Source organism: Manis pentadactyla, chromosome 14, assembly GCF_030020395.1.
Source record: "Manis pentadactyla isolate mManPen7 chromosome 14, mManPen7.hap1, whole genome shotgun sequence".
In the NCBI taxonomy this organism is placed as follows: domain Eukaryota; kingdom Metazoa; phylum Chordata; class Mammalia; order Pholidota; family Manidae; genus Manis; species Manis pentadactyla.
The window spans coordinates 26,941,135-26,968,880 of record NC_080032.1 but is presented as its reverse complement, the minus strand read 5'-3'; the positions used below and the strand labels follow the sequence as shown (position 1 = coordinate 26,968,880).

General features: G+C 50.1%; 1 protein-coding gene across 3 annotated transcripts in view; it reads right to left on the bottom strand.

Annotated features, from left to right (window-relative positions):
- The window catches only part of TMEM132D (transmembrane protein 132D), a 510,800-nt gene that overhangs the window by 61,551 nt on the left and 421,503 nt on the right, over positions 1–27,746 (bottom strand). For all 3 annotated transcript variants that reach the window (XM_036921820.2, XM_036921819.2, XM_036921817.2), the window contains one exon: positions 22,270–22,413. In XM_036921820.2, the coding sequence (XP_036777715.2) occupies positions 22,270–22,413 (144 nt within the window). The remainder of the gene's footprint in view (positions 1–22,269; positions 22,414–27,746) is intronic.

The following is a 27,746-nucleotide window of genomic DNA, read 5'->3' as shown; positions in this document are numbered from 1 at the left end:
GCTTCTGGGGTTAGCAGAGGGAATCTAGCAAAGGGGCTAGGGTGTGAGGCAAAATATTGTGCAGAGCCCACGTGACCATTGCAAACTCCCTGAGGCAGCATCATGGCATCGTGTCGTATCTGGAGACTGCGTCAGTAACTCCAATACGGTGAGGCGCCCTCCTGGCAATTGAATGGGCCACTGTTTCCTTGGCTGAGCACTTGGTCCACTGAGGGGCGTGTCAGGAGCCATGTTGTATGGAACCAGATACCTTAAACACCAGTACAGCACAATGCTCACATGCCAAGAGGCATCTCGGAAGGACGATAGTGAGCAGAAGCCAAGATTCTGGTTCCCTTGTTGCCGTTGTCACAAAGGAGATTCTCGGTGCACGGAAGGTGGTGAGGTCTCCCTCATTATCTGACTGTGGTTTCTCTTTATAGATTCCCCCCCGCCCCAAACTCATGTAAGTAACTGGGCTTCCATGACAAATTCACACACACTGGGGCCCCCCATCCTGTTCAGAAGTAGCTGCCCCATGTAGTCTTTGGGACCCCTCACTTTAACTCCTGAATCTCGGGAAATCTTCCTGTACTTGGCCAAGGCCATGGGAGAAGGTGGGCTTCCAGGAGGAGGAGACACTGGAATATCAAAAATGCAATATTAACTTCTCTACACTACAGCGGGGATCCCCACCTTCTAGGATTTGCAACCTCAATAACTTCACATTGATAACTCCACAACACTGAAGAGGGTATGTTTCTTTTAATTACAGTGAATTAAAATCCACCTTGAGACTTCTGCTGTGGCCTCTGAGAGGATGTGGAACATCTCACTGTCAGTAATCAGCTTTGCCGAAGGGCAGCCAACGACGGCAGGGCTGGCCTTGCCCATCACAGGAGTGAGGACCGAGTTCAGTGGTTAGCATCTAAGAAATTGAACTATTTCTCCGTGGGGGGGGCATGTGTTTTGGGCCTACCCAGTCACAGTCATTAAGAAGCAAAGTGCTGGGCACTGAGGTGTTTTTAGTCTGAGAGCAAAGCTGTTGTTTGGGAAATACTCTGTCAAACACCTTAGAAGGAAAAATGCAAATACAGCCACGGAGAGCCCTGCACCTCACAGAGAGGGTCTTCTCTTTGATAGAGAGCTGGGTTGGGATATACCTTAGTGGAGGCACCCACAGTTCTGCAAGTATCAGGTTGGCAAAACCACAGTGGGTGAGATTAAGTTTTGAGGAAATGGGGAATTAATGGGACAACAGGGAAAAGGATATACTTTTAAGTGGAATCACAAGTAAGAGGTTCTAAAGTCAATGAATTCATTCATTAAAATAAATACTTCCTGTGGGATTAATAAGTGCCTAATGAGAGATGTCCCCATATGGGCCGCATCAGTCAGTCCCAGACAAATCCCCATACACTTGACTATGGGTAGAAAGACAACGAACAATTGACACAATAAATAAGTAAATTACATAGTAAGTTGGAAAGCGCTAAACGGTATGAGAAACATGGATCAGAGTAAGGGGCAGAGCACATGTGATTTTAGAAGCAAGCAGGGCAGGCATCTTTGAGGCAATATTTGAGCAAAGACTTGAAGGGGGTGAATAGTGGACAGTGGTCAGAATGAAAACGTGCAGGCTGAAAATGCCACGAATTGCTTTCCCAGATGGTAACCCATGGTGTGGCCCATGGCGGTGTGGCCGCACACTCCTCCTGTGCCTGCGGCATGGGCTCTGCTGGGCTTTCCCAGGAGGTGAAGTCCACCCCGTGGCCTAGGCGGCTGGCTTTGGCCAATGGAACACCAGCTACATGACACAAACAGGCTAGTGTGGAAATGGCCAGGGCTCACCTGCTTGATGGTGGACACTCCCCTGAATCACACCCACCCCACACAGACCTGGAGCGAATGCTGGCTGGGCGTGAGGACATCATAAGCACCCACCCAGTGTGGCTGGCCCAGGGGGCCTGGAGGTGGGGGCTGGCCTTCCACACCCAGGCAGGGACAGACAGACTGTGGTCTTGGGAGAGGGTGGAAAGCCATTAGCAGATGGCGTGGGACAGATGAGGGGCAAGCAAGTGGGGCAGCTGACCCGCACACAGACCCCAAGATGAAGACTGGGAAGCACAAAGGCCATGCCAAAATCTCCCGGTTGGGTTGGTGTGGTCCCTGTGGAGGCCGCTGTAGGGAACACCCAGATTGTCCTGGGAGAGGGAGCCCAGGCATGGGGGATCCCTGGTGTCTCTCCCTGTGGGGGATATGGACACTGGCGTGGCTTTCTCCAGTACCAGTACCCAGAGAGACAGAGCAACACCACCACTACGCCCTTCATTCCCACCCTGCTGGACCTACTTGGCTTGGCAGAATGTAGCTCGCCTGTGAAGACCAGCGAGCTCATCATGAATCACGTGGTTGCTCGAGGCCTTTCTACTTTGCTCACAGGAGACCTACTGAATTGTCATTTCATCAAACATGAACTTGGGCCTGACGAAGACGGGGCAGCTTTTACATTATCAGCGCTTTAAGGAAGTGACACGGGGAGGCCAGGGCCTTAAGACTTTAGAGGGTTTCAGCAGAGGGAAGACATGATTTGGTGGGTTTATGTGGCCATAGGAGAACATATGGAGACTGGTTCGGAGGCCAGGGCACTTGTCCAGTGAAAGCTGGTGCTGTCTGCACCGAGGCAGGGCCAGTGGAGATGGGGGACGCCAGAGGCACAGGAAATGCCGCGGTGCCTCCTATTCAAACTAACTTCACCAACTGTCTCTCCAAATTTCTTCCTTCTCCTGCTGAATGGCAGGCACTACGCTGCCTCCTGTCTCTGAAACAAGCTACTGGAAGGCATCTGAAACCCCTCCTGCTTCCTCATTTCCAACATCCAATCAGTCATCAAGCCTGTGGACTCCATCTAAAATAAGGCCTCTAAAACACATCTTCTCTATCTCTACTTCATCAACTCTCACCCAGATGATTACAATGACTTCCAAATTGGTCTCCCTGCCTCTGGGTTCACCCCACTTTAATTGAGTCGCCAACATCACACAGATTTTCCTGAGATGCAAGCTGGAAGATGCCACTTCCTTTGCTTGACTCCGTTCAGTGGCTCCCACCACACAGGATAAAGCCCCAACCATGGCCTGGCTCACAGAGCACTTTCTGAATGGACCCTTCCCTCCTTCTCTGCCTCATTTCCTCTGAAGATCTGTCTCTCTCTAATCTCTCCCTACATAACAAGGATATCAAGATAGATCTAAAGACAGAGAGAGATGGATAAAACAAAGCATCTGATATTAGATATCTGATCATGAGCTCATTGGTTCGTGAAATTATGGAAGCTGGCTAGTCCACATTCTGCAGGGGATCCCCTCAGGCTCGAGGCCCAGGAGGAGTTGATGGTGCAGTTTGAATCCAAAGGCATTCTGCTGGCAGAATCTCCCCTTCCTTGGGAAAGGTCAGTCTTTTTATTTTTCAGTTAAGGCCTTCAACTGACAGGGCTAGATTAGGCTTCTTTAGGTGGCAGCTGGCTTCCCAGAGCAGGTATTCTTAGAGCAAGCCCCTCTGTGCAGCCACTTACCAAGGCTTTGGGTACACCACTCTTGTTAAATTCCCACTGGTCAAACCTGCCACATGGACACGGCCAGCATCAGTGTGGGACAGGAAGACACAGGGCACAAATACCAGGAGGCCTGGTCAGTTAGCAACATTGAATCAGAGTCAACCACAGCAGCCAGTACTGGGCTGGGGGGTGATCTTTGATGCCAGAGGGGCATGCACAGGTGGGAGGGGTACCAGCCTTCAGTGCTCCCTGGAAGGTGAGCTTTTCCACTGGTGGGGGTTTCTTCCAGTGGACTGTTCTCTTTGGCCCCCTGGTGTCCAGGGACAGGTAATCCAGCCCAGGCCTGGCTGAGTCTGACTCAGAGTGGGCTTCATGCCGTTCCTGGGAGCTCACTTTCTCTTGCCAACAAAATTGCCTTTGGCTGTTTCATCGGAATGTGATGCACTAGATTTCAGGGAAAAAAAAGGGCAGGGGTTTAGCTGGAGGAGGGACAGGGAGTATGTGTGAGTTACTGCTTCGGGTCAGCTGAGCTGACCCAAGGTTGAGCCCCTTGAGAGAAGAGAGAGGACTCATTTGTTAAGCAAACCAAACTGAAGCAAAAGCCATGTCACTGAATCTCAAATCTAAACCCAATTAATAGGAGCTGGCTGATGCCGCACTGAATCTATTTATTTTCTAAAGTTTTAGAAGAGCTTCTGAATTGCACTTGATGCTGACCTCAAAGGTTAAAATTCCCAGTTCCGCCCTCAGAGATGATCTGGGAGCTCATTCACCACCCAGAAGACTAGACCAGCAGATAATGGGTGGGCTCTGCATGGTCACCTACATTGGGGAAGGAATTTCTGAGGTTTCAAAGAAAAGATTTTTGTGACCTGCTAGCACTAACACTAAAGGTGCGGTAGAACTGGAAAGAATCACATTTCCAAGTCAGAAGAACTTGGGAAAACAAAATAAATAAACACTGACAAAGAGAAGTTGTCACATGGTAAATTCTCAATTGATTGGTCCACCTGGAAAGTGAATGTTATTTTCCCAGTTGCCAAATACATCAGCAACTGGTAATTTAGTGTGTCCAATATTCTAAAGTTGCTCCTCAAAACTGACTGATTTAAGGTTTCCCATAGGAATGCTTAAAGTTTATATCTCTGTATCCATTTATCCATCCATTCATCATCTACCTGTGTATCCACATATCTATCACCTACATATCATTGAGTTCAAGCAACTCTGCGCTGAAACATGCTGCATGTAGAGCTGCTGAAACCATCCAGAGGCCCTGGCAATGTTTTGTTTTAATGACGTAACTGTGCTCTGACAACTCCATGGGAAACCTCTGACTTGAGCTGCCACAGCAAGAATCCCTCAGCCCTGCTGAGGTGGCGCTGAGGAGTCAGAGCCTCGCCCTGAGCTCCTTGCCTACTGCCAGCAGCTGAGCTCAGGACTGAGGCCTGCAAGATGACAGACCTTTCCTCTAGGAGCCTCGTGGTCCACAGGCACTCATGCAAGAGGACCTTGGCCCCACAGGGGTTTGATTTGCTCACCTGCTGAGAGCACATATTTCAAGTGCAGGTGAGCCAAAGGCCCCAGGTAGACGTTGGGCCTGAGCTCTTCTTCTCTGGCTGCTGTTTAGCTGCTGAAGCTGGAGGAATTGTGTCGTCCCTGCCGGGAGGCCCCCAAACACACCTGCCCTATGGCTCAGCCTCCCTCCCAGGCCACCCTGTTTCCTCCACTGCAAAGGAGTCCAGGCACTTGTGGAGCAAAGGGACCCAGGATGTGCCTTTCTGCACCTCCCCACTGTGCCATCTGCATGTTCATGGGGGGCCTTTTCTGGCTCTTCTTTTGCCTCCTGGGGCCTCAAGAACAATGCTCACTTGGGCATGTGCTTCTGAGTCCTTGCCTGTAATGCAGGACCTGCCTTACAGGGATGCCATGAAGGTGAAATGAACTAACACACGTAAGTGCTCAGAACCATGCTGGGCCAGAGCCACCAACCAGAGTTGGCATGTTTGCCAGTTTGTTAGATCATAACAGTAATTGCAAATTCATTGCAAAAATGACAAGTTTGTTTTTTACAGATTTGATTTTGCATAATACTAATATCTTACGAATGTTCAGAACTCACTGAATTAAAACTAAATATTTAATACATTTTAGAGGTGCTCTTTTTGCATATTATAAATCATGAGAAAAATCATACATTTATGACATAATACATGCTGAACAACTGTTCTCAATGTCATATAAATTAGCTGCCATGGGCTCTCCTATTTGCTTGGATTTCAATTCCCTCTGCCCTAGAGTGCTTCTTTGTTCCAAAGCTGGCCTTCCTATTAAGTGAGCCCGGGTGACTGTGTTCTAGCTGCATAATGTCCAACAAGCACTTGTACACGATTTTCAGTACACCCCACCCACATCCACTAGATGGTGCTAGAGAGCCAAGGGGATGGAGGAGCCCCAAGATGGAAGGAACCTGGGCTCCCCAATCTCCATGTGGAGGGTGACAAAGAGCAGGAATGTTAGACTGTTGCACACAACGGAAGTGAATTCTGTGTGGCAGGTTCATTTGTTATAGCAGTGAGCCTCACCACAGCAAATACTGAGGCAGGAGGGGAGACAGAAGAATCCTAAGTGGCTGCAGGGTCATGTATGTAATATGAGGCTGGGGGATCTGGGTGACGGGGAAGGGGTGTGGATATAGGGGTGGCAGGGCAGGGAGGAACTGGAGTCAAAAGTCTGAAGTAGATTACCCAAGTGTTACTTAAAAATGAGCACCTCTATCAAGATTGTTAAACCTGAGCCATTTAATCTTTTCAATAGCAACAGACCCAGTAGTGCAGAAGGAATGTGTCTTCTTTATAACACCGCATAGTCATTGTTTAAAGTAATGGCTGTGCCCTCCTAAGAACTGATGAGTCACTTTGTGGCCTTGGACGTCTACTGGTCCCTTTCCCTGGTGTCAGGCTTCTAGCTGCTACAGAAGAGAGCAATCGCATTTCCGCAAGAGATACCCACTGACGGTGGTGATGGTTCTCTACTTCCACAATGCCCTGTGTCGAAGCAGTATTTTCTGATCACTTGTGTACAACCTTCACTATTTGTCACTCTATCCACCTATGTTATTAATCCCAATGTGGTTCTTTACATCTTCTCTATACTACTTCTTAAATTTGGTCTGGTCCTAAGGAAGAATATCCATGAAATCAGTTGGATGTGCCAGACGTATGTTATTCTAATAAACATAAATATAAACCTGCCTAATGTAGAAAATGTTCTTACTATATTGAAAAATGTTGTGTATTATACCACAGGAAACACTACATGAAAATATATAGGACATGATGTTTCCTTCAAAGCACACAGCTCAGTGTATGAGTCCCCAGGGCCTCCTGAAATCAATACCCTGTTCTTTCCAACTTTCACCTTCCTGGGTGACTTTTCCTTTGGAAACTGCATTACATTGCAGGCTGTTGTCCAGTGAGATCCTGCTTCAGGGTTCCTGACTCACAGTGTTTCTCTGTGCTCAGAAATCTCCCCCTAAATACCAGACCCACCCTTGTCCAATAAGGCAGATCTGCCTTGGTACATATTTGGACACATTTGGGGTGACCCAGGATGGGATGGCTTTATGCCTGTAATCCTCAATAGTGTCTACTATGATTCTCAAAAGTGATCTAGCATGACAAATATGCAAAATGATATCTTATTCATGCGTAGCACATTGGCTGTCCTGATCACCTGAGTCTCTCAGCTTTTGAAACCCCAAACACAGCCCTTCTATACTGTTCACACTACATTTACCCTTATGTCCCCCACAAAACTGCTTCTTTTCTGGAAGGTCAGTATTTTTCTGAATGGAACCACGGTCCCCTCATATGTCCAAGCTGGGAGCCTGGGAGTCATCCACAAATTCTGCTGTATCACCTGCCACTTCTAATCAGTGATGCACATCAATTTCACCTCTTCACTGTGGCTTAAATCTACCCTTTCTTTGCAACCCCAACCATCATTTTAGGTTACAATTCATCACTTCTTTCCTGTAATTCTTTAAACAATTGGCAGTGTCTGCAGATGTTTATAGGTTGCCACAGGTGGGGAGGGGGGCTATGGTTATCCAGCAAAAAGGCCAGAGATGCAGCTACACACTCTGCCATGTACAGGTCAGCCTCTGCCAAATAAAAATAATGATCCAGCCCATGATGTCAATGACATCAAAGCTGAAACCCTGCCCCCTGTCCAGCTTCATCTCCTGCCCTTTCAATGGGCTTTCCTGTGCTCAGATCCTACCACTCACAGTGCCATTCAGCACTGCCATTCCCCCTCATGCCCCATCCCTTGGGTTAGCTATTTCATCTGCCCAGGAAGCCTGCCCAGTCTTCCCTCCTGTCCCCACAATCACAGTCACAATCTCCTCCAGGAAACCTTCCAACATCCTCCCCTCCTTCCTCTACCCTGGCATGTGCCCATTTTCTGTGAGCTGAAAATGCCTCTCAAGTCAGTCATGATATATCTGTCTCTGGTGCTGAAATGCTCCTAGGTTTATGAGGAATATACCCAAGGTACTAACCAAACAGGGGCCTGGGGAGAAGTTTTAGCTTCCATGAGCTTATCCAGAACTTTGCAATCAGAAATGCCAGGAAACAGGTAAATGTTTTATTCCACATAGAACAGAATGTTAACTACTAAGCTGAATTCTGCCTTCACTGAATTGATGACTAAGACCATGGCTGAGTAATAGGTTTCCCATGTGCAGAACCTAAAGTCTGAGATTATCAGCAGCAGGGCCACCTGCTTTCCCAGACCACTCACAGTGCTATTTGATTACGAGAGAATCAACACACCCACCAGGGAGGAGGGACTGCAGGATAAGAGAGGTTGTTTTACTGGGGGAGGCAGTGCTCCTGTGAGGGAACCACCTCTGGCCCTTGGTTCCATGTGAGGGAGAAGAAGCACTGAGGGTGACTCTCCAATAAGCCACTGCAAGGAAGCCCAGAAAAATTGTTCATCACATTTGGAGGTGTCCAAACTATCTCCTCTCACAACTTAGGGGCTGGTGACCTATAATCTGAACATTTGGGGGCCCCTGGACTAAAAAGTGTCCAGTGGAGCTTGGAGATAATGCAATGAAAATACAAAGATGGTCTGATGTGAAAACTCTTTCAAGGTCCCAACTGCTGAGAAGGAAGGAAGCTGGTCCTGCTCAAGCTTTAGAATTAAGACCAGGAGGTCAGGTGATGTTGGGCTGGTGGCCACCATGCCCTGGACAGGAGGGAGGTGCAGAGGAACCTGTAACATGGCCACCGTGGGAGCTGTTGCAGGTTTACTGGATGTGAAGGGGCACTGTGGCCTGGCCATCCACACCGATCAAGAAAATTAGTAGCGCTCCATCCACAAGAAGGCCGTGCACAGCCAGAGAAAGTCATAAAGGCCTCTTATTTTGTCACCCCCAAACCACAGATGTCTGTTCAGGAGAAAAGGATGCATGTGACATACCATCATCTAAATAACTAAAGAAGCCCAGCTGGGAGGCTGAAGGCTGAGATGTTGACAAGGTGGCCTGTGTAGGCAGGATGATGTGCCCCAAAGATGCCCCAAAGGTGCCAACACTCTAACCTGGGACCTGGGACTATGTCACCCAGCAAAGGGAGATTCAGGTGGTGGATGGAATTAAGGTTGTGATCAGCGGGCCATGAGTTGGGGAAGCCATCCTGGATTACCTGGGGGCCAGTGCCATCAGAAGGCCCTTAGAAGCGGACATGGGAGGGAGATATGGATGAAACAGCAGAATCGTCAGAAATGCAACCGTGCTGGCTTTGAAGGGGGAAGAGGACAGCAGTGAGCTTGGGTTCCCTTTATTTACTTTTTCAAAGACAGATTTTTAAATTTCTGTGGGAACTTCTTTGTAATTTCAGCCAATGAGCCTTCTGCCTTGCATCTAATGATACTGGAGAGTAACAAAATGTCTTCTTAAAATTATTCACCTATAGCACAGTTTACAAGCATGGGATTCTGCCTTTGAAGGACTGAATTTCATCAACCCTAAGTTGCTCTTTCCTCTCCCCCACTTGTACTTTTTCTGCTACTCAGGTGTCCTTTACAACCCACAGCGCCTCGGCTTTGCGTTATGTTTTAGTCACAGCTCTTTTCTTCCTTACTGGGCTCTGAAATCAAAGTAGAAGTCAGTGATGAATTAAATCTGATGAAATATAAACAATAGTTTATTCTTTTACTTTTATAATGATTATTAACACATTTATTTTATCTAATTGCATTGCATGTATTATTTTGATATCATAGCTATCATAATCCCTTCTGGTTTTAAGCATTCTGCAATCACTGGGAGACAAAACTGGAAAATCTCTGGTTTCAATATTAAACATGTGTTTTGCTATCTTTTGCCCCAGCTTTATTGAGATATAATTGGTATATGATATCTGGGGATGTTAAGTCATACCGCACATGACTGAGCACCACAATGAGGTAGTTAAAAGCCCCATCACCTCACATGTTTATTAGTTTATTTTTGCAGGGAGAACATTTAAGACCTACTCTTTCAGCAGCTTTCAGGTATACAACATAGAACTATTAGCTACAGTCACCATGCTGTGCACTAGCTCCTCAGGTCTTATGCATCCTATAACTGGATGTTTGTAACCTTTGACCGACATCTTTAGGAGATGGAGGTGTCAGAGAGACAGACTTCCTGCTATAACCATCCTAAAAGCAACGCCATCCTGCCAACCCCTTGATTTTAGTCCAGTGAGACCCATGCTGTCTTCTAACCTACACAACTGTAAGATAATACATGCATGCTTCAAAGTCTATGCATTTGTGGATTCTTTTTCACACTAGCAATGGAAAACTAATACACATTGCAAGGGATTCAAGACAGCCCAGCCACACTCTGTCTCCTAGTAGTGGCCAGAGCTCCTGTCGCCTGCCTCTGGTCCAGGCCCCATCCCCCTTGACCCCGCACCCACACTCATGTCCTGACTGCCCCAGCCCTGCTCCCCAGCATGATCACCCACATCCTCCCACACTGCCCACCAACCCTGCCCTCACCTTCCTCCTCCTGAAACGTCCTGACCCTGGTTCCCACAGGACTAGCTCACTCAGCCTCTAGAGCTGGGCTCAAAGTCACCTTCTCAGGGAGGCAAATACATTTTTGTACCTATGCACACCCACATATGTGCACATACATACACCTTGCTGAGAAAACACAGAGGGGGAAACTAGGAGATATATTGACATTACATGAAAATATTAGATAGGATATGGGGTATATATGCTACGAATGAATATATAGAATATGTACATATGAAAATAGGGTGTTTATATATGTGAAACAATATATATATAAAACATACATATATATATGAAAAGAGAATATATATGTAAAATATATATAGCATCTTGGATATACAGACAAGTGAAAATATCCTTATTTGCTCCTCTATAAGGGAAACTATATATATGAAACTCTACATGAGAAATAGGATATAAATAGGTGATATGTTTTATATATATATAATAAATGTATATGTAATATGTATGTTAATATATAATTAGTAATATGTAAAAGAATGCACATATACATACTCTACGGAGAAAACTGCATGTATAAAGTTATATGTAGGATATCTATCTGTATGTGAAACTACATAGGTTATACAGGATATTTTACATATGAAAATATCTATTTTCCTCCCTTACAAAGAAAAAAATATATGAAACTGTATTTATGAACAAAAAGGAAATATAAGAAACTCAGATTTGCTGCTTTCCTACTTAAATCATGAGGGCAGGGACTCTGTTTTGTGCACTGCTGACCTACAGTGCCTGGAGCAGTTTCTTGTGCGCATTGGAAACTAAATAAACATTTGTTGAACGACTATTGTTTGCTCTTAAGACTGCTCATTGGACTGGTCACAACCACTTCAGGATGGCTTTAACTTTGAAGCCCACATAGGAGCCTTCACAGTAACTTCTGAACTTTGGATCCCTCAAGTCTTAAGATGGCTCAGAAAAAAACATGTCTATGTTCCGAGGTGGCGGAAATGCTCATCTCTGGTCCTCACCAAAAATTGTATTATCACCCTGTTTCCTACAGCTCCGAACCCTGTCTGCACCTGCTGGTCGGGCCATGTCAGTCGCTCCCTGGACCCCCTGTCCCAGTGGATGTGTCCTGAGAAATGTTGCTCAAAGACTGGAGGGCCTGAAAAGGGGACTGGAGTTAGGACTTGGGGCCACACTTTCACTGACTGTAACCCTATGTCCAAGGTGAGAACTCTAACTCATGGGTTCTGCCTAGGCTGGCTTTGCATCTTGGCCACAAACCCTCATCATACCTCCTGGTACTCTCCCTCCTCTCTCCTTGGATCAAAGACCTTTCCCTTAGAGGAAAGAGCAGAAACTTCTGTAACTCACCCTAAAATTGAAATCATGGCTTTATGTTAAGCTCTTAAAGATAGAAACTCCCCATGCCAGACTCTGAAGAACACTTAAAAAACCATTTTGGATAGGTATAATCTCTAATTTTAAGTCTCCATGTACATTTTGGCCATTTCTTTTTTATCCCTATTTATTTTAACTCCATGGAAGCAGAAGATAGGAATATGCTACTGGGTTGGCACTAATTATCTACCAGTATCTCTGTTAATGAAAGTTTCTGGTGTAAATTGTGGTTTGAGTCACAGTAGGTGTGTTGCATGCTCAGATACATTTTAAATGTGATGTGTGAGCTGGTAGCTGCATACCTCATTTTAGCACCAATAGAGGTCTGACTCCTAACTCATCAGGCAAAACACCACTGTTGTAAGGTATGTTCGGTTTCAAAAGAGCGATACAATGGCTTAGAACCAATTACATGCATTCTGTATGTGACACAGTTTTTAACTGCCTCAGCATTTAGTTACAGGATTTCAAATGACTTATGGCCTATAGCTCATGCCTTAGTGCACCTGTTGTCAACACATTTTCCCTTGTCCTAAAACAATGTTTTTTGTAGTCACAGAACAGTAGGTCAAATAAATAATTTCCATCACAGAGATGGAAGGTGTTAGCAATCCCCCCAAATCTATCAGCCATGCCCACACATGAATGACTCAGAGGCGTGTTAGAATCCTGGTTACTATGCCTGTAATTCTGGTTGCTGCCACCAGGTGGTGTCCAGCAGGAAACCTAAGCTCACAGTGAGGGTCTGGCTCCAGGTGTACAGACACCTGAGCTAATGCCTCTGAGCATTTAGCAAACAACACATTCACGATATGATTTTACTGAAGTAACCCATTAAACACAGAGTATGTGTGCTAACAAAGTCAATTTAACTGTAAATACCATGGAAAGGAACTAGAGATTCTTTTCACCTCTTTATACCTCTTCATTTCCCAATGCTTAATAAAGCTCTAGGTGGATTTTACCATTCAACAAGTGATGATTTTTAAGTAGTTACTATGTGCCAGGCCTTTGGTTAAGTTCAGAAATACAGAAATGAGTTAAATATGTATGTCCCCTGTCCAGAATTCCCCCAGATCTATCAGCCATGCCCACACATGAATGACTGAGGAAAAGAACATTGTAAGCAGAGGACAGTCATCTTACTGCAGAGATCAGGTCTAAAGAAAGGTAAAATTCAGCTGTAGTAAAAATTGTTCTTGGAAATCTTTTAAATGGAAGCCCTTTTGACCATGCATGTATTGTTTGACTTCAAAAGTGTGATTTTTGTCATCTGATCTTTAGAAGCTTGGCAGCAATGGTGCACAATCCTCCTGTGCTGTGTCTCACTGCCTACCCGGCTCTGCAAAAGGAATACCTGGCCTGTGGCTTCTTGTTCCCATTGAAGCTACCAAAGCCTCCTAATTCATTGTCACAAGCCTCCCTTCATGTAGGAAACAGTAGATAGGGAGCAGCAATGGGCCTTTCCTCCAAACCTCATCCTTGTTTCTGGCCTTTACAAGCAGTTTGTTGTGTCTGAAGCCACTGTCATCACATTTTACTGTGTCCTGAATTGGACTAAGGTCATTTTGACATAACTCTAAGTATCATCTGTCAACACAATATCCATCACCAACTGGAGCACCTCCCTTTTCCCTTGGGCCTAGACGGAGTTCCACCCACCATCCTGGGAATGTTTCTGCTTTTTTCCGTGCAGGTTCAGGAAAATTCCACTGTACAATTAGTATCTCCTCATGCAAGTGAGTAGAATGCTGTTCTACTGCTTACTGATTTGTTTCCTACTGAAGAGACAATTCTGACAATCCTCCACGTGACCCCAGAGAGATGGTGTTCTTCACCCTCATTCACTTTGTAACTTTTTAGGTAAGACCCTTCCTTTCAACAGCTATTGACAGAGGGCCTATTAGGCAGCAGGCATTGTTGCAAGCCCTGGGAAATCAGCAAGGCTCAAACCAAGTCCTCACCCTCCTCGGGGCAGACAGTGAACATGTAACAAGGAAAAATGTAGCTGGGTCATGGCGAAAACTTCCATGAGGAGAAACAGAGAGAGCCCGGGGCGGAGTGTGGTTGTGGTGGGGACACGTGAGCCGAGTCCTAAAGGGAGTGAGCTGCGTGTGTACCCGCAGAGGGGGCAGCAGTGTGGGGCCTGGGGCTGGAGCATGCCAGGGAGGCCCCAGGTCTCCAGGGTCAGTGTGGCTGGAGGACAGGAGGCAAGTGTGGTCAGGCTGGTAGGGGACTGGGAATGAGGGGAATTGGACAACCTCAGCAGCTGATGCAAGGAGTTTAGATTTTACTCTGCAGTAGAAGAGAAGCCATGGGATGATCGGAGTGGAGTGATGCGACACGGTTCCTATCCTTCAAGGGTTACTTTCACTGTGGGGATGAGAATAGATTTGGGGCTGGAGGACAAAGCCAAAAGCAGTGGCTCTAATGCGGACGTGTGTGGAAAGTGGATTTCACCTTTGAACTTCGACCCTGCTTGTCCAGTTTTAGATTAAACCCAGGGAGAGTGCAGATATTCCTAAGGGTAAGAATATAGCTAAAGGCATATTCCTACTTATAAGAAGAACATACATGTGAGCAAAGAGACTGTGAAAGAGTAATTGTTCAATGCCATGTGGAATCAAATTGGACACAATGTCCCATAAGATGTCATGAAGATGTTTTCATGTCTCTTTTACAAGGGAAGACGCTGAGCAACAGAGAGGTTAAGTATCTGGCCTGGTTCTCACATATACATATCAGCCGGGATTTAGATCCAGGCCAGCTGACACAAGAGCTCACACTCATAAACATGGCTCATGCTCTCTGGGACAGCCTGGTTCTGCAGCTCGTGAAGCGTCTCATGCTGTCCCTGAAATTCCATCACGCACAGCACACATTCGGCTTGGATAGCCCTTGGGAGACGTGAGGCTTTATTGTGCCCAGTTTCTGACTGGTGTGAGTCTGTGCTGGAGGACCAGGGTGGCCCCTGAGCTGGGACACACTGTGGTGAGAAAGCAGAGCCTCTGTGGCCAGCAGGGACCAGAGTTGCCAGAGGACAACAGACTGGGGGGTGGGGGCTGACTCCCTCCCCGGCCATTGGAGGACGGGGCTGTGGGACTGGGGAGATGCCTGTCCATCTAGGAACTGTTCATGAACGCTTGAGCCCACAAGCGGCAGAACCCCGCACAGACATTTCAGGAGTGATGCTGGAGCCCCGTCCACCCTCACCCCCGCGTGTGCCGTGGGTTGGCTCTGTGACAGGGTGGTTGCCCTCGCCCTGCAGTGGAGCTCCGTACCCCCGAGGCTCTGCGGGCCCCAATGGCTGTGGGAACTTTGCCACTCTGTCCCTGGGGGCCCCTGCCCTGCTCAGGGATAAGAGCAATGGGCCTGCCTGGGTCCCCTCCCCAGTGTGCCTTGTAGTTCCATGCTTTGGGGTGGTTTTGTCCCTGGATATCAGTGTGTTAGGGTGCTGGCGGCAGGGCTTGGCGTGAGGATAATGAGGTGACCTAAATAGGTGGCACCAGAGCTTCCGAGCATTTATACAGGACTGGCCGGGGGCAGATGTCTTTCCTCTTGGATTTGAGCCAGTTCTGAGGCTTCCACCTTGCCCCCACAAGGGCAGCCTGTGTGGAAATAAGCTCCCACGGAAGGCAGTGTCCACAGGATGGGGGAGAGAGACAGGGAGAGGGAGAGAATGTTCTTGCCGTACCTTTGGAGGTTCTGAATAAAACCCCCGCCAGCTAGCCCTGACACTGGACTTCCCAATGATGTCAGCCGATAACATTTTTAAACTTACCTCAGTGTGGGTGGGATTTCCTGTTATCCCCAACCCCTAAGAACCACGGATATATTGTTGCTGTCTGAATGCACCCGTTAGGGAACCGCGCCTTCTGACAAAGGCAGTAGCTGTGGGAGGCGTAAGGCCACGCGCCTTCTTGGAATTTCCAGCTCAGTTGGTGGAATGAGCTTCCAGTGAGTCTCCTGAAAGGAGGTTTAGGTGAGGATGGGAGAGAACAGCCTCCTGGGCCTCTGGCCGGAGGAGGGAGAGCAAGCGAACAAAAATAACAAGCCAGGGCTTGGAGGCAGGCCGTGCACCAGAGGCTCTGGCAGCTGCACAGGTGGCCGGGACACCTCCATGGATCCCTCGGCTTCCTTTCTCAAGGGCCCCCGAAGGACACTAAACATTGTCTATACCAAGTGACTCTCAACATCTGTGCTCAGAGCAGTGCGGCGGCAGCTGTGCAGGCTGTGGGTTTTGATTTTTAAGCTGTACGTTGGGGCTGTGAAGCTTTTGGATGGAGGCAGAACTGAACCCAGACAGGCTTTCCACGTTCCCTTAGTCTGCTGCATTGCTGAGGGGGACTGCATGAGCCCCAGGGTGACTCAGGTCATTCTGGGCATTTGAGGGGGCAGATACAAGTGAGGGCTTCTCTGGTGACTGGTATTACAAGCCCAACTCGAATCGCTTTCACAAAGGAATCTGTGGGCTCATGTTCAGGGAAAGTCTAGTCGTGTCTGGGATTCACGCTCTGGGTGGTGTCTTAAGGATGGACTTCCTGCACAGTGGCTCTGGCCTCCTCTGTTGCTTGCAATTCCATGGCAGGCTCCTTTCTCAAAATGATACCCGGCAACTCCAGGATCCCCTTTCAAGGATGGTGAATGAGAACAAGAGGAGAGACAGGACTTCTTCCACAAGAGCTCCAGCCAGTCTCCAGCCAAAGGCACTTCCTTGGCCAGGATTGGACACTGTCCTGAGCCCATGAGTGTCCAGAGGGAAGCAATGATTTATTGGCCACTGGAGCCACATGGGCTCTGGAAGTTGAGGTGGAGACAACAACACCATTTATACTGCCTGGATTTAGTGCAAATACATAGAAGGATTTCCTGGAAAAAATCATGTTACTGTTATCAGAAGAAAGGCTTCTGAAAACGGGTGAGGCAGAGCAGAAACGTCCACAGCAGGAATCAGCCATGTTCCTGCAGGCTGTACAACCAGGAGGGAACTCAAAGTGGTTGTAAAACCAATAAAGGAACTTTCTACAGTGTGAAAGTAAATGTACAATGCTGCAAACCTGAAGCTAATCAAACTGTAAGTAACAAACCTCCCTGCCATATCTGGTTTCTGAGATCCCTCCTCTCTACAGGTTCATCTCAGTGTCCTTTATCCCAGAGTCTGGTGTTAGAGGGCACTCAGTAAATACCTAGATTGAATTGCATAGGGACTTGATAAGACATCAATTCATCACAGATGACTTTATGGAGGAAATGTATCATCGTGGATCTTGAAAAGCAGAACAGTTTGGAAGGGGCTGGAGCAGGCTGGGTTGAACTTCTTGACCCTGGTTGCTGACTCTGACCCATCACTCACCCATCATTCTCCATGGCAAAAAGCAGGCACTCAGTCAAGGCTTGTTTATGAAATAATAATGAAATTATGTAGTCTGGCCATCCTGTTGTTAACCGCCTACAAGGATTATCTTTCCATCTACAGTGTCAAGTTAAACTCCTTAAGCCAGCATTCCTGGCTCTCTGGCATCTGAGTTATTAGACTCACCTCTGCAACTACATCTCTTTGCATTAGAGTATGATCTTTGACTAGTGAACTGAGCCTCAGTTTCCTCATTTTTCAAATGGGGATCTTGCCAGTCTTGGGAGGTCAATACTTTCTGTGCCTAGCCCATAGTAAATGCTCCTAAAAGGGAGTTATTATTTTTATCATTATCATGAACAATAAACCTTCTGCATTCAGACCATGCTGAGTTATGAGAGTTTGCCAAACACCCCATGCTTTCTCACACCTCTGTACCTTAATTTGGACTCACTGAGCCTGAGACAAGGATTAGGTGCAGGTAAGGAGGTGATTCTTGGCAGCAGGTATGAGGACAGCAAGGAAGACAAGAAAAGGAAGGAGGAAGACAGCAATAAAAGGTATTATTGATTTTATTACCCCTGTGAGCACCTGGGGCTTAACCCTATCTTTCCAGGTGGCCTCTGTGGTATACTATCAAATGCAGAGACTTTCAGAAGGATGGAGACAGTGGCCCTTACCCACTGACACTCATCCCTGTTGGTTGAGAGTTGCCCCTGGGGGCACCTACCTCCCAGGAGGGCCGAGAAAGCTCTCCCAACTTTGGGAGAGAGGTAGGCTTGAGAGACTCACTAGGCATTAGAGGTGGGACACTGCCAGATGCATGTGCAGCTACAGCTGAAATCACAGGTGGCTAAGGAGTGTGGCTGCACAGCACAAAGAACATCTTTTAGTTAAATTTTTTGATCCATAACTGGGTGCACATTCATCCTTTATGTCTGTGTTTAAGTACCTCCCCTGACAACCATTTAATGATGCAGTTATACATTTTCTCTTGAGTGTTCCTTGTTCACTTACTGGGCACACATGAGTTGAGTCCATACACTCTGCCTCAGGATTGTGCAGCAGTGAATGAAGTGAATCAAAACAGCACCGCCCTCCTGGAGCTTATGTCCCAGGGAGGTAGTCAGACAATACATAAATTGTAATATATATAATATCCATGAAAAAAATATATAATATGTAAGTATACAAACTATATTATAAACAGATGACCTATGAATAAATATTACTGATGGAGAATAGGCAGGAATTGGGGGAAGAGCTGTGGCTGGGAGTGGGTGGGAGCATTTTACTCAGGCTGCTCAGGAAAGGCCTGGGAAGCTGACGCGGGGAGCAGGCCTGGCAGCCCCCTGGTGGGGCAGAGGGTGGGGGGTCTGACGTGGGAGGAAGAGCCCTGCCTGCAGTGTGGCTGGGACAGGCAGAGGGAGCACTGCCAGCGTGAGTCCTGAGCTTGGGCAGGAGGGGCAGTGAGGCAGGTGGGCAGGTGGGGCAGGTGGGACAGGAGGGGCAGTGGGGCAGGTGGGCAGGTGGGGCAGGTGCATCAGTGGGTCAGTGGGGCAGGTGGGGCAGGAGGGGCAGGTGGGTCAGTGGGTCAGTGGGGCAGGTGGGGCAGGAGGGGCAGGAGGGGCAGGAGGGGCAGGTGGGGCAGGAGGGGCAGGTGGGTCAGTGAGTTAGTGGGGCTGGTGGGCAGGAGGGGCAGTGGGGCAGGAGAGGCAGTTGGGGCAGGTGAGGTAGGAGGGACAGGTGGCGCAGGAGGGGTAGTGGGGCAGGTGGGGCAGGTGGGTCAGGAGGGGTAGGTGGGGCAAGTGGGACATGAGGGGCAGTGGGGCAGTGGGGCAGATGGGGCAGGAGGAGCAGGTGGGTCAGGTGGGGCATGAGGGGTATTGGGGCAGGTTGGCAGGAGGGGCAGGTGGGCAGGAGGAGCAGGTGGGGCAGGAGGTGCAGGTAGGGCATGAGGGGTATTGGGACAGGTTGGCAGGAGGGGCAGGTGGGCAGGAGGAGCAGGTGGGGCAGGAGGGGCAGGTGGGTTAGTGGGGCAGTGGGGCAGGAGGGGCTGGTGGGTCAGTGGATCAGTGGGGCAGGTGGGGCAGGAGGGGCAGTGGGTCAGTGGGGCAGGTGGGTCAGTGGGTCAGTGGGGCAGGTGGGGCAGGAGGGTTAGTGGGGCAGGAGAGGCAGGTGGGGCAAGTGGGGCAGGAGGAGCAGGTGGGGCAGGAGTGGTAGGAGTGCCAGGTGGGTCAGTGGGGTAGGTGGGGCAGGAGGGGCAGGAGGGGCAGGTGAGGCAGGAAGGGCAGTGGGGCAGGAGCGGCAGGTGGATCAGTGGGTCAGTGGGGAAGGTGGGTCATGAGGCACAGGTGGGGCAGGAAGGGTATTGGGGTAGGAGAGACAGGTGGGTCAGTGGGTCAGTGGGGCAGGTGGGGCAGAAGAGGCAGGTGGGCCAGTAGGGTTAGTGGGGCAGGAGAGGCAGGTGGGGCAGGTGAGGTAGGCGGGGCAGGTGGCGCAGGAGGGGTAGTGGGGCAGGTGGGGCAGGAGGGGCAGTGGGGCAGGGGGGACAGGTGTGTCAGTGGGTCAGTGGGGCAGGTGGGGCAGGAGGGGTATTGGGGCAGAAGGGTTATTGGGGCAGGCAGGGCAGGAGGGGCATGTGGGGCAGGAGGGGCAGTGGATCTGTGGGGCAGGTGGGGCAGGAGGGGCAGTGTGTCAGTGGGGTAGTTGGGTCAGGAGGGGCAGGTTGGGCAGGAAGGCCAGTGGGGCCGGAGGGGCAGGTGTGTAAGTGGGGCAGGTGGGGGGAGGAGGGGCAGTTTGGTCAGTGGGGCAGGTGGGGCAGGAGGGGCTGGTGGGCCAGGTGGGTCAGTAGGTCAGTGGGGCAGTTGGGGCAGGAGGGGCAGTGGGGCAGGAGGGGCAGGTGTATAAGTGGGGCAGTGGGGCAGTGGGGCAGGTGGGGCAGGAGAGGCAGGAGGGGCAGGTGGGCCAGGTGGGTCAGTAGGTCAGTGGGGCAGGTGGGGCAGGAAGGCAGTGGGGCAGGAGGGGCAGGTGGGTCAGTGGGTCAGTGGGTCAGGTGGGGCAGGAGGGTCAGGTGGGGCAGGAGGGGCAGGTGGTTCAGGAGGGCCAGGTGGGTCAGTGGGTCAATGGGGCAGGTGGGGCAGGAGGGGCAGTGGGGGCAGGAGAGGCAGTGGTTCAGTGGTGCAGGTGGGGCAGGAGGTGCAGGTGGGGCAGGTGGGGTAGTGGGGCAGGAGGGGCAGGTGGGTCAGTGGGGCAGGAGGGGCAGGTGTGCCAGGAGGGGCAGGATGGGCAGGTGGGGCAGTGGGGCAGGAGGGGCAGGTGGGGTAGTGGGGGAGGAGGGGCAGGACGGGCAGGTGGGTCAGTGGGTCAGTGGGGCAGGTGGGGCAGGAGGGGCAGTGGGGCAGGAGGGGCAGGTGGGGCAGGACGGGCAGTGGTTCAGTGGTGCAGGTGGGGCAGGAGGGGTATTGGGGCAGGTGGGTCAGTGGGGCAGGAGGGGCAGGTGTGCCAGGAGGGGCAGGATGGGCAGGTTGGGCAGTGGGGCAGGTGGGGCAGTGGGGCAGGAGGGGCAGGAGGGGCAGAGGGGCAGTGGGGCAGTGGGGCAGGAGGGGCCAGGGGTGTTGGATTCTCCATATCCTTGTAGCCACGTTGGCTTTGGCTTCATGGTGGGAGGGAAGCCTGGGGGTGGTTCTGAGCCCCGGAACCTCGTCCTCAGATCTGCACTTGATCACCCTGGCTGCTGCCTGAAGAGAGACTGGGGGTGGGGACACTGGGAAAGGTGACCTCTGGGAAGCCAGCGAGGGGGTCACTGCACTGAGCTAGGGGAGACAGGCTGGGTTAGGTTGGGGTGGGGGCAGGGCACCACAGAGAAGGGCTGGGTCCTGGGTTTGTTATAAAGGCATTGAAAACAGGATTTGCTGAAGGATTGGATATGGGGAGAGAGAAGACGGGAAAGCAAGGATGAGCCAGGATACTGGTCTGGGCAGCTGCAGGGGCACCTGCCATGTGCTGACGCCCAGGGGCCTGCAGGGGGCAGTGTGGGTTCTGTATGAGGCCCACTGCCTGCCACTTTCTCACATCTCTGCCTCCTCCCCGGGCACCTGAGGACGTGGGGTGAGCTGCGAACGTGGGTCCTAGTCTTGAAGAGGACCTAGCACATCATGGGGATTCCGTCTGCGTCTGCCCACCGCCTTCCACTGGGCGGAAACACTGGTCCCCATCAGAGCAGAGGCTCTGCCCAGACTGGCCAGGAGACGCTGGCTGTTCCGGAACCCTTGAGGAGAGCTGTCCCACCGCCCCTGGCCCAGCCCTCACTTGTGGGTGGCTGGCCCAGTGAGGCTGCAGCTGTGTATGCCAGCACAGCCATGACTCTGGAGTGGGCGGTGGGGACGTGACGAGCTCATCTCCCTGGTTGACTGGAAGTGTGCCACAGGGAGAGACCCGGCGCCCAATGCATCTGCCTGCCGGCCTGCCTTTACATCATTTCTGCAGGCAGTTTAAGAAGAGAAAGGAGGCAGAAGGAGGGCATGTGCCAACCTACAGAAAGCTGTCCCTGTGTTCCTAACTCTCGGGTCTTCTGGAGCTGGCCAGGGGATGGAGAGGGATCCTCCTGGTCTCCTGTGGCCTGAGCAGTTAAACAAAGCTAGTGAAACCGCGCACTCACAGACTACTGACTTTACACGCCCCGTGCTGGGGAACCTCCTGGGGCCACGCGCTGGCCAGGCTGGGCTCTGACTCGCTTCCGGCCTCCACAGCCTGGCGGTGGGGAGTGTGGCCTCTCTGTGGGTGGGGGCTCTTGCATCCCCCCAGGCTCCACAGGGAGCTGGGAAGAGGCCAGAAGCACCTGGCAAACATCGGTCCTTGCCCAGTGTTTCTGTGCAGGGTACTCTCCTGACAGGCCCAGTGATTCCCATGGGCACGGGGGGCAACTTACCTTAATCACGTCTTCATCAGATGACCGGCACTCCACGGCCTTCAGCAGGTCTGTCACGGTGCCATCCTCCTCCACAGAGACCACCTTTACTGGGACCACCACCGCCTTCCCTGTGAGGATGGCTGTGTTCAGGATCTCCGCCTCCTGCAAGAGCAAACACAGCCTTCATGTCATCCCTCTGTGCAAGGGCTGCCCTCCCAGCCTCCCTGGGAGGGACCGCAGCGTCCAGTGCCAGCTGAGGCGTCCTGTCATGGAGAGGGTGTTCCATCAGCACCAGACCCCCGCAGGGAGCATATGACGGGTGGAGGCAAGGGGGCCATTTGTCCTCAGTGCTGTCTGACCAACCTCTCTCTGTGCCAGGAACTGTTCTAAGTGCTTTACAAATGTGGGCCTATTAACTCTCACTGCGTCCCAACAGGCATTAGGGTTCTTTCCACAGAGCAGTCAGCAAAGAGAGGTTTTGTACCTTGTCCAAGGTCACACAGCCAGAAAGCCATGAAGGTGGGATGTGAATGCGGGAGGCCTTCATCCACAGCCACTCCACTAGGTCTGAGACCACACAAAATCACGCCAGCTTAAGCAGCCAGCTTAAGTGCTGCCCTAAATGCAGCTGAGATTAGTAACACCCCTCGTGCAGGACGTGGGGTGTGCGGAGGTTGAGTGGTTCCCATCTCCACACTCTGTCCACCTGGCTTTCTTTTGCCTCCTGCCAGTTCCCCAGGCTCCCCGGGCCCTGGCCTCTGTACAGGCCTGGAATGCTGTTACAGCCACAGTGACATGCTCACAGTCACACCGGTGTGACACACATGTGCACTCCTCCAACACACACACAAATATGCATTTTGCCTATGAACACTTCCCTTATAGCTCAGCTCAAGACCCTGTCCTGCGGGACCTCTCTGCCTGCCCTTGGTATTTGCTCTCAGAACCAAGAACATCACAGCCCCCCAGCCTCAGAAATAAGGCAAGGAACCAACTGCTTTGTGGCACCAGCACAGTTGCTGTTTTGCTTTTTCTTATGGTTATTCATTATGGGGCTGTATATGCTGTCTGCCCTCCAGCACCTCCAAGTGTCAGATGCACAAACGAGGACTCCAGGGGTGGGGCCTGGAACCCCCACCTGTCTCCTTGTTCTGCAGCGCAGCCTGGGAGGAACCCATTTCTCTGGGCTCCCTGTTTCTCCATTGCTCTTCCCAGACACTGAGCAGGTGTCTTTACTTTGGGCCTGTCTCTGATGCACCTTGCCTTCTTCAGTTAGTATAAGAATTCTTGTGCTTTGTGAACTGCCAGGGTCCAGGGAGAGCAAATGAGCCCATTTTTCAGATGGAGAAAACTGAGCCCCAAGAACCCGGAGGGCATCTCATTTCTGTCCCCAGGGATTGTCCCCTCTAATTGCATGAGGATCGACGTCCTCATACAACCCGCAATCTCTGTATAACAAGACTTTGAATTCTAGCCCATGACATTCTGTGTTCAATCCATCATGTGTGTGCCGATCGTGCCTCTAACCAGAGCTATACCAGCCTGCACGTAGGGCTCTCTCTGCAAGCCTGGGCTTGTCTGGCCTATGCTTGGTAGGGCAACAAACGTCTGGATGGATGCTAGGAGCTGGCCAGGGGGGCTTTTACATCCTCGTCAGAGATAGGCTTGCAAAGATTCTTGTAAATTCGATTTTCATGTGAAATCACCAACACCTCTTTAGTAGCACGCCAGAAGAAGGAATAGAAGTTTATCATCCAAAATTACATAACTGTTTTCCTTATGTTAACTTTATATTTCTTATATAAGATCTTACTTTTCCTTTATAGGATTAGGTTCATCTTATAATTAGCTCATTTGCTTTAGCCTTTGGAGATGAAACTGTATTTTTTTTTTTCACTTTTTTGAATTCTAAAAGACAAGACTCCAACTTGGAATGTTCCTGAATTTCAAAGACCATGCCTTACGCTGCCTGAATATGCATAGGCCTCCAAACGCCCCATTGCCTGTGCACTTGGTTTTTTTCTCCTCTGTGGGTTCCCAGACTGCTTCGATTTTATTTTGGGTGCAAACATGGCATAACAATGAAGGGGCAAAGTCAGAACGGGATGCTACTTCCTGCTGCATCTGGGGAGGGGAGGCCATGCATATTTTCCTGCTCTGAAGGATAAAGACCCAAAGGAACCATTCACAGTTCGGGAAGATGTGGAAAGCACTCTTTAACTCTCTGTTCCAAATGGGCTTATCTCCAAGGAAAGAGCAGATCGGGGGAGCAGCATTGTGACTTTTGACACCAGTTTTAGGAAAACAATGTAGTTTTTGTGACAGAACCATGAAGAGCATGCGGCTCCAGAGATGAAACTCAGAGGCCTTTACTGCAGTTGCTCATTTAGGGTCAATAACACTTGGAACGCACGCTGGGCATGACTGGTGAGCTGCCAGAAGCCTGCAGGTTCTGGGGTGTTTTCTTATGGAATAGACACATTCCTCTGCCTGCAGGATCGTGGTGGGGATTAGTGGCTGAGCTTCCAGGCCCAGGATTTCCTGGCTTCCCCATGCATTTCCAACTCTCTGATGTCCAGAACCTCCTGTCCTACATAGTTCTGCTTTTGCCAGGAGGTGAATGGTATGGGGATGGCTCACAAAAGCCTCTACTCAAGACAAGCATGATGGTGGAAGCACACCTCAGAGCTTGGTGTGCACCGAGACAAAACCTACAGCTGCTCTGATCTTGGTGCCTGGAAAACCCCAGAAAGCTCAGCTGTTGCTGCCCTAGGTTCCATGTATCACAGCTCTCAGAGCCTAGGAAATAAGGCAGGGATCTCTTGAGAAGACACGGCCCTTACTGGCAGCGTCAAACCCCCTTTCTGCTACCTGGACATCCTGTGCACACCACAGGGCTTACTGGGTATGTGAACACAGCACACCACAGCCTCTGGCTCCCTGAGGCTAGAAAGAGGAAGAATAGGGGAGGAGAAGGGGACTGTGGCCTTAAGAAAGGGGACAACCTTGTAAGTGAGGTCAGAGGTCCTTTTCTTGGTATCTAAGTCATTATCATCTATTGTAAGGGAACAACTGGCCCTGTTTTGGGGGGACACCATGACCCATGTCTTAGTTTGGATCCCTCCTAGAAACAGATGTTTGCACAAGGACTCAGGGCAATTTATTGGTGGGAGGTGGGGGTGGGGGGCAGAAAATGTCAGCTGGGGAGTGGGGAAGTCGAGGCAGCCCCCCATGGTGGGTGGGCACCTGGAGTTTCATCCTGCAGGGGTTGGTTGATATTATAGAATATATCATGTATGTTATATATTTCAGTATGTTGATATATATGATCATATATTTTCCTGCAGGGAAACTATCTGAAATGTACACTTAAAAATAAGCCCTTGGTGCATGGAGGGAGTTGAGGCTCTTGTGCGTCCACTCCTGAGAGCCGCTCCTGGGCACGGCCCTTCCCAGCATCACAGAAAGCTCCTGACGCACAGTGGTGCCGGGAACCGGTCAGGAGATCTCTGCTGCGGGGTGGCCAAGGCCCTGACGGGCTGCTGCCACAAAATGGCAAGGAAACCATCATGCAGGGGCCTGACAGCTTGGACCAGAATGAGAGCGTTTGTTTAAAATTTCCTTGTGCTTCTAGTATCTTGATTTTCTGCTTCGCATATGAGCACAGCCATTTATCATGATCCCTCTTGAAAATTAATTTTAAAACAGAGGGGACTGAGCCCATGGATGGAGGACACATTACACTGGGATCTTCTAAAGCACGCTGAGAGATCCATCTGTGTGTAGGGGCAGTTTATCGCCTCACCGGGTGTCTGTTCTGCCTTCCTAACAAGACCCCAATTTTGTTTAAGGCTGTAAGATGCCCAGCTAAAAGTTCTGCATTTTTTAGCTGTCCTTCCTTTGTGACACAGTTCTGGTCTATGAGTTATAAATGGAAGTCATTTGGTGAGGCTTTCAGAAAAATTTGTTTAAAAAAAGCAGATTCTGAAGGTTGTTTTGCATCTGTCCCTTTCTTCCTGCCCACTTTGCCCAGCTGCTGCTGGATTGGGGGCTGTCTCTTGGGCCCCAAAGGTGAGAGTGTGCAGGTGGAAGTCCAGCAGAGGGTGTGATGAGGGTCAGGGAATCTCCCTGTGGACTGCTGGGCTCAAATCCCACCTTTGATTTGACCTTGGGCAGCTTGCCTCCTGGTGGCTAATTTTCTTCAACTCTAACATGAGGATGGTAACAATACCCTTCTTACATTTGCCATGGGTCTGTAGTGTTTTCCACAGTGCCTGATTCCTAGGAAGTGCTCCCCATAATTTGAAAAATACCCAGATGTGACAGTACTGGAGGGAATAGGGTCCCCTGCCCTCCAATTCATGTCCACCCAGAATCTCACAATAGGACCTTATTTGGAAACTGGGCTGTTGCAGATGTAATTAGTTGAGTTAAAATGAGGTAATGCTGGATTAGCACAGGCCCGGGGCCCATGCTTGGTGTTCCTATTAGAAGAGAAATCAGACAGACACTCTGGGAAGACGGCTCTGCGGCAATGGAACAGAGATTGGTTGGGATGGTGCATCTATCATGCCAAGGATGTCAACACCCCCCCAAAGTGGGAGGGGCAGGAAGGATTCCCCACTAGGCCCGTAGAAGGAGCCCGGTCTTGCCCACACCCTGTCTTTGAGCTTCTGGCCTCCAGAGCTGTGGTCTTGCTTACTTAAACCTGTGTGCACCTGCATGCATGTGTGTGTGTGCGCATGTGTGCACGTGTGTTCTGTTGCCCACAGGTTACGACAATCCTGTCTGGTACAACCTGGAAGACAGGGGTCCTCCTCATTTCTCATAGGTCTGAGGCCTTGGGTGGTGATGGTCTCACGGGTGAATATTTGTTCCCAAAGTCACCGAGTTGGACACAGTAAATATGTGCAGTTTTCTACATGTCAACCATACCTCAAAAGTGGTTAAAAAGAAAAGATTCAATTTATTTTGCTTACAAAGAACCCTCATTAATAAAGCTGAGCAGGCAGGTAGCTAGATGAAAGCACATGGGTTTATAGGGTCTCTTTCTAATTCTTGAGATGTAAGCTTTGCATTTCTTTAACAATTATCAACCTCAGTTTGCCATTTTGCAAATTAGATATTGTATTAGTCTGAATTCTCCCTGAATAGAGCCTGAGATACGGCCCTGGGTGGAGCGCATTTATTTGCAAGAGGCAGAAGCGAGGGGATGGCAAGCAGGGAAAGCTGGTGGCGGGGTGGGGTGTGCTGTGCTGTCCCATTGCAGCTGTTGGCCAGCAGGGCTAAGCTCTGTGGAGGTCTGGCTTCTCTGAGTTGTCAGACTGCAGGCCAGAAGCATGCATCCCCGGGCACATAAGCTTCCCACTTGGGCACAGGTTCCCAGGATATCACAGTATGTGGAAGAGGGTCAGAGAGACCTGAGATGGGTCCAGGTGAGGGAACTGCCCCATGCAGAGGAGGGCCATGGGCATATAATGGCACCAGAGGCAGCA